This window comes from Cornus florida, unplaced genomic scaffold, assembly GCF_030987335.1.
Source record: "Cornus florida cultivar Cherokee Brave unplaced genomic scaffold, ASM3098733v1 CherokeeBrave_3.0.0_Hap2_Chr09, whole genome shotgun sequence".
NCBI classification, from domain to species: domain Eukaryota; kingdom Viridiplantae; phylum Streptophyta; class Magnoliopsida; order Cornales; family Cornaceae; genus Cornus; species Cornus florida.
In genome coordinates this window covers 60,758,280-60,765,547 of record NW_026775579.1, presented here as the reverse complement: position 1 = coordinate 60,765,547, position 7,268 = coordinate 60,758,280, and the positions used below count along the sequence as shown (strand labels likewise).

Here is a 7,268-nt window from a genome sequence, read left to right as displayed (position 1 = left end):
CCTTTTCAAAATCCTCAAAGGATTCAACATTGGAGGAACATGCATTTCTTTTCATTTTCAATTTCTCATTTTATCTTTGATAATTTGATAGCCCATTGGAAAGTAATGCTCTTTTTGAGAGCTACATTTTTTAAAACTATGTTCTCTAATTCTAAGTGAGCTTTTCAAATGTAATTTCAGGTTTCTCATAAAAATGCAATACATGAAGAAGAATATTTTTCAATCACTAAATACATACATTAAAAATAAATTTTCCTAATCAATAAATATTTGTACCAAGTAAAGAAATAATATGAGAAACACACAATAAATACGTTTTCGTTGACACCATACCGGTTTTATTGGTAGTGACGTCGCCGATACCACACCGGTGTCATGTATAGTGACGCCACCAAGGACGGACCCAGATAACTATGTGAGTAGGGGTGGTCTTTAACAACAATCATATAAAAAATGTCGTGAGATTAATAATAGGATTTTTTGTAATTTTAGTTGGGGCAATTTTAAAATTTTAGGAGTATATATTAGAGAAAAGAGAAAATCAACGGTATATAGTTAGAAGGAAAAAAAATTTTCAGTGGAAGTATATATTAGAGAAAAGAGAAAATCATTGGTATATAGTTAGAAGAAAAAAAAAAAATCAGTGGAACTAGTAAGAATAATTTCACTACAGAGTTTAATATATACTAGTTATGAAACAAAAAAAAAAAAAAAAAAAAAAAATTCTGATTTCTTTTAATCAAAACAGCAAGAACTATTCCTCCTTTTTCTTTCTTTCTTTCTTCTTTTTCTTTTTCTTTTTCTTTTTTTTTTTTAAAAAAAGAAAAGTAAATCACAAGATTCACAAGAACTATTTAGTTGTAACCATAAACAATATATTAATACATAGAATAGACCCACCCATTACCACTATCCAAAACAAACCAAATGTGAACACGCCCACCATGTGTTAAAATGCCTCTATCCTTTGTCTTCCTTCCATTTTCGTCATCCTAACTAACAAGACTTCTCTTCTCCGCCACCGTTCTTGTGACATGTCGGCGACCAACTCCTCTTCTCTTCTCCGTCACTTTCTCTCTCTACTCATCTCTCTCCTTTTCCTCTCGACCACCATCTATTCAGACGACCGCCAAACACTCCTCAAAATCAAAACCGCTCTCCAAAATCCCAACACTAATGTGTTTGATTCCTGGGAATCGAACAATTCAATATTCAATTTCGCGGGAATCACCTCTAATCCAGATGGGTCCGTCACAGAAATCGAACTTTCGAATAAAAACCTCACTGGTGTCCCTCCTTTTGGCTCCATTTGCGAGCTCAAATCACTTGAAAAGCTCTCTCTCGGATTTAATTCACTCTATGGACGAGTAACAGAGGATTTGAACAACTGTGTTCGATTGAAGTACTTAGACCTCGGCAACAATTTGTTCTCCGAAGAGGTTCCCAGTATATCATCGATGAACAAATTAATGTTTCTGTATATGAATCAGAGTGGATTTTCCGGCACCTTCCCGTGGAATTCTCTAGAAAACATGACGGGTCTGGTCCAATTGTCTCTCGGAGACAACCCATTTGTTAGAACTCCGTTTCCGATGGAGGTTGTGAAGCTGACCCAATTGAATTGGCTCTACCTTACAAATTGTAGCATAGAGGGTCGAATTCCGCGGGAAATTGGGAATTTAACAGAGCTTATTAATCTCGAGCTATCGCAGAATTTTCTCTCCGGTGAAATTCCGGTGGAGATTTCCAAACTTGGTAAGCTATGGCAGCTGGAGCTGTTCCAGAATGAGTTGACCGGAACACTCCCTGTTGGGTTCAGAAACTTAACGGGTCTCCAAAAATTTGACGCTTCAACGAATTATCTTACAGGTGATCTCTCGGAGCTCAGGTTCTCGACTCAGTTGGTGACTCTGCAACTCTTCGAGAACGAGCTTACTGGCGAGGTTCCGGTGGAGTTTGGGGAGTTCCGGCAACTGGTGAACTTGTCGTTGTACACGAACCATCTCACTGGTTCGCTGCCTCCGATGCTCGGGTCGTGGGCGGACTTCGATTTCATTGACGCGTCCGAGAATTTTCTGACCGGCATGATACCGCCCAATATGTGCAAGAATGGGAAGATGACGGAGCTTTTGTTGCTTCAGAATGAACTTTCCGGCGAAATTCCAGCGAGTTATGCGAATTGTACGTCGTTGACACGTTTTCGGGTGAGCAACAATTCGCTTTCTGGCGTAGTTCCTAGTGGAATTTGGGGACTACCCAATGTCAATATAATTGATATAGAATTGAATCAATTCGAAGGTCCAATTACGTCCAATATTGGGAGTGCAAAGTCTTTGGCGCAATTATTCACCGCCAACAATCGATTATCCGGCACCTTACCGCCGGAGATTTCGGATGCTACCGCATTAGTATCGATTGATCTTAGTTACAATCAATTTTCGGGCGATATTCCGACAAAAATTGGCAACCTTCAACAACTAAACAGTCTTCATTTGCAGAACAACAAGTTTTCCGGCGTAATTCCGGCGAGTTTAAGCTCTTGTGATTCTCTCAGCGATTTAAACATGGCAGAGAATTCACTTTCCGGCCAAATTCCAACGTCAATAGGGTCTTTCAAGACTCTAAACTCCTTAAACTTGTCCGGAAATGAACTCTCCGGTCAAATTCCGGTGAGTTTGTCATCCCTGAGGCTGAGCCTTCTTGATCTCTCGTACAACCATTTAACCGGACCCATACCGGAATCTCTTAGGATCGAAGCATACAACGGCAGCTTCACCGGAAACAATGGCCTCTGCAGCACTCAGAGCATCAAGCACTTCCGGCAGTGTTCGTCAGATTCCGGCCTGTCCAAAGACCTCCGGACCCTCATAGTTTGCTTCTCAATTGGGTCATTTGTTTTGTTTGTCTCACTTGGGTGTTTCTTTTACTCAAAGAAGAGTCAAAAAGATCATGAACATGAACATTCTTTGAAGGAAGATTCTTGGGATGTTAAGTCATTCCATATATTGAGTTTCACAGAATCTGAGATTCTTGACTCAATCAAGCAAGACAATCTAATAGGAAAAGGTGGATCTGGAAATGTATATAAAGTTGCTTTAGCAAATGGGAAAGAATTAGCTGTGAAACACATATGGAACAACTCCGATTCCGCCAGCCGGAAAAGGTCCCGGAGTAGTTCTCCGATGCTAGCAAAAAAGGCCGGAAAGTCACTGGAATTTGATGCCGAAGTAGAGACGTTGAGCTCAATCCGGCATGTGAATGTGGTGAAACTGTATTGCAGCATTACTAGTGAGGACTCGAGCTTGTTGGTGTATGAGTACTTGCCTAATGGGAGTTTATGGGATCGACTGCATACTTGCCAAAAGATGGTGCTGGACTGGGAGACGAGGTTTGAGATCGCTGTGGGGGCGGCGAAAGGGCTGGAGTATTTGCATCACGGCTGTGACCGGCCGGTGATCCACCGGGATGTTAAGTCCAGCAACATTTTGTTGGACGAGTTCTTGAAGCCTAGGATAGCTGATTTTGGACTAGCAAAGATTGTTCATGCCAATTCTAGCAAGGATTCAACCCATGTCGTTGCAGGAACACACGGATACATCGCTCCCGGTAAAGCACAATTTCATATTAAGTTTGGAAGTTCAACAGTCGGACACGTCTGGTTAATTTTATGGGAGTAAAGGCTGTTGTCATCATGACATTATGATGATGTCAGCCGTCACTCACATAAATCTGTTGGACTTGTCCGACTTTCGGACTTCAAATCATTATCCTATTTTGAATTTTGAACATTAATTTTTGATACTGATTAGTGTTTTTGTGCCACCATTGATTGTGTAGAGTATGGCTACACTTACAAGGTAGACGAGAAGAGCGATGTGTATAGCTTCGGAGTTGTTTTGATGGAGCTTGTAACGGGGAAGAGGCCGATTGAGCCGGAGTTTGGAGAGAACAAGGACATAGTGAATTGGGTATGCTGCAAGCTGAAGACCAGAGAGTCTGTGTTAAGCATGGTGGATTCAAATATCCTAGAAGCTTATAAAGAAGACGCAATTAAGGTCCTGAAAATCGCCATTCTCTGCACCACAAGGCTTCCACAGCTAAGGCCGAAAATGAGAAGTGTGGTTCAGATGCTAGAGGAAGCCGAGCCTTGTAAATTGCACAACATCATAGTTAGTAAAGATGGTGCTGTCAAGGAAGAGGTATTGAAGGGTGGTGACAAGGTTTAATCCATGCCCTAGATGTTCAAAAATGGTCAATTGGAGATGTTTTGTAATATATATACATATATATATATATAATATGATATAGCCTTATATATCTCTGTAACAAATTGAGTAGAGGGCCTAGTAATGCTTGTCATTAGTGTACAATAAGTTGTGACATTCTCGCTCTTGTTTTTGTATAATCACTAAAAGTAGTAGGAAAAAAAAATTCCAACCTTGAATGAAATGTTGGATGTTTGTTCCCTTTGATAAAATGGTTTGGTTTGAGTTGGTTTGATTCTCTTTTAAGATCTGGACGGAGGGAGTTGGAGCAAGAGCAACCGACACCAATTGGTGGAGCTAAAGCTAACAAGGTCTCCCAAACGCGATGGCCAACATATATATATATATATATATATATATATATATATATATATATATATGCACATACACGTGCAAACTGAGTTAAATAAGTAAGATTGCAAGCAAAAGAGACGATTGTCATAAGTTTCATAACTAATGTCTTCCACAGATTCGTCAATCTTCAAAAATTGTTTTTGCCCACAAAACAAAAAAGCAAAAATCATTGCAATTACAGAGGCTACCAAAATTTTAGGGCTGGCATGTGATCATCATTTGATAGCTCTTTTAATTTACTCAATCTCTATTTTATTTGTCTTCAATTTTAATTTACAAGTCCAGTTATTCGATTGGTCTGAAAATTAATTTGTGTTGATAAAACTTGTAGTAGTTATCGACGCACCACCAAAGATAATAATTTAATGGTTTCTCATCTACCTTTAAAGAAAAATACTAAAGGTTCAAATCTTTACAAGAATAAGTGAGTGCGTGAGTTTTTTTCTTGTCAATGAATGAAAAATAAATAAATAAAAACAAAAACCTTAGTTACATTAGATAAATTAGCCAACAACTTTCCCTTTTATCATGGGCTTTTTCAAATGCCCATTCATTTGCGGTATTAGTTGTTGATAATCTCTAAATAATGGGCTAGTTTGAGGCCTAGACAAGTCGAGCCCAAACATTGATCAAATTTATAATAAACCATAGGAAAGCACTTTTAGCCCAGCATTAAGCCCAATTTATAACAGGTAGGCTTGGAATTGTAACAATTGAAATAGCCCAAGTGTTAATTCCGCTACTTAATATTCTTTAACCTACATTATAAATCTATAAATAACTTTCTTTGTTGGTAGATTGCAAGTACGAAACAAACTAAACATTTGCATTATTTTGCAAAAAGTGGCTGCTCTTGCACTCAAACCGGCTTTTTGACGCTTGTCAACCCAAGCTTCTACTTTGTTATAATATTGCCATTTAAATTCTAAGTTTAATGCATATCTCTCGGCTAGATGTTAGGCTACATGCGTCGATCGGGACTTGTAGATATTATTTTTTGGTTCGACTCTTATGACTTGTGCACGCTCTTAAAAAAATATGGGATGTCACAATCTAAACCAACTCCCCAGTTTAGCATTCTCTCTAGACGGACATACTTTTCTATTTTCGGCTGTAGATATTGTCATATTTACACATTTTTCGTGCTCAAGATTTTTATAAGAAGTAACTACACATATAAAAGGTATGTAAGAAACGTCACAACAGGTGTAATTGTGTATATTAATAAAGAAACTACTACATGAGGTTAAGATCTGAAATTGACTAGATTAATTGATTTGATTTGAGATCAAGAGTCTCCAATGCCTTTGCTTGGAATGATTTTTAACCATATTCTTTCTTTCCCAATTTAAAATTTACAATTGAGGCAATGTAACTATAACATAAATACTATTATTATTATTATTATTTATTTATTTATTTTTGTTTATCAGTGTTAATGTTATCGTTAGACTGCATCAGCTGTAAAGGAAAAATGTCACCAAATTCAATTGCGTGTCAAGGATTCGAATCCTCAGGACCTCAGAGGATGTCAGGATTGTTGTTATAAACTAACATTATCATATTTGGAACATGACCTAATTTGACCATAACGCATTACAACTTACATAATTTTAATTCAATTGCACTCAGGTGTAGTGCTGAGGACTCTACATACGGTTTGCGTAGCATGAGTAAACTTGAGTTCTACAGTCTTTTTTTTCGGTAAATAAGTTTTAGAGTGTTTTACATGAAGATTTTAGACTATTGAAAAATTGATAGAAGTTGATAGGTTAAAAGAAAATTGTAGAATTGTAGAGAGTTTTTGTAGTGTTTGTAAATATCCAAGAATATTTAAATGAACTTATAGAGAATTGTTACTAACCATTAATTATAAGCATTTTAGGTAGTGAGATACCTATATAAGGTGGAAGTTTATAACCGTATGAATAAGAAGCAACAGTATGCAAAACCACACGTTAGTGTAAAATCATACGGAGAATTGAGTCCTTAACTTCTCACTGCTAGTTCCATTATGAGTTAAATATGATGTAGGAGGTGAAAAGATATGAGTGCTATAAGGTTTGTACATGTACAATCAAGTTCCCATGATATTAGGTTGTTTGTATTAAACACTTCAACAAAATCCTTTTTCAAAGTCAGTTTTTCTGTTAGGGTAATGATATTTTCTGTTATGATTAGATTGAGTTGTATAACTTATATTTGTTTTCCTCCTTGCAAACAAAAAAAATGATAATAATATTTTATGGTATGTCCCAAAATACAGTATAAGCTAAATTATAGTCTAAGGCCTAGCCAAATCGAGCCCAATCTAAACAGACAAGCTTGGGATTATTCCAGTTGAAATAGCCCAAATTCTAAATTTCGTCCTTTTCCTTTGTGGTTGCAAATGCTGTTGGTTTAGTCTTTAACCTCTGGTTATAAATTCATAAATAATTTTCTCGTTGGTAGTTTTATAGGTAATTGCATGTATATGTTTTGTTTCAATAGTGTCATTTAAAATCTAAATTTAGGGCATGGTCTCTATTAGATGCTAGGCTACATGTGTGTATTAATACTGAAACCATAGTGTTAAACATATGAAATTGACTGGATTAATTCATTCAATTTATGATCAAAACTCTTTGATGTAATGATTTTTAACCAGAT

At 36.9% G+C, this 7,268-nt stretch overlaps 1 protein-coding gene across 1 annotated transcript; it reads left to right on the top strand.

The window, feature by feature from the left end:
• The first annotated feature begins 901 nt into the window (after positions 1-901).
• LOC132274064 (receptor-like protein kinase 7) lies at positions 902-4,497 on the top strand. Its single transcript, XM_059775221.1, has 2 exons — positions 902-3,606; positions 3,838-4,497. The coding sequence occupies exons 1-2, from the start codon at positions 1,035-1,037 to the stop codon at positions 4,224-4,226; spliced, it is 2,961 nt and encodes a 986-aa protein (XP_059631204.1). The 5' UTR covers positions 902-1,034; the 3' UTR covers positions 4,227-4,497.
• Positions 4,498-7,268: the final 2,771 nt, after the last annotated feature.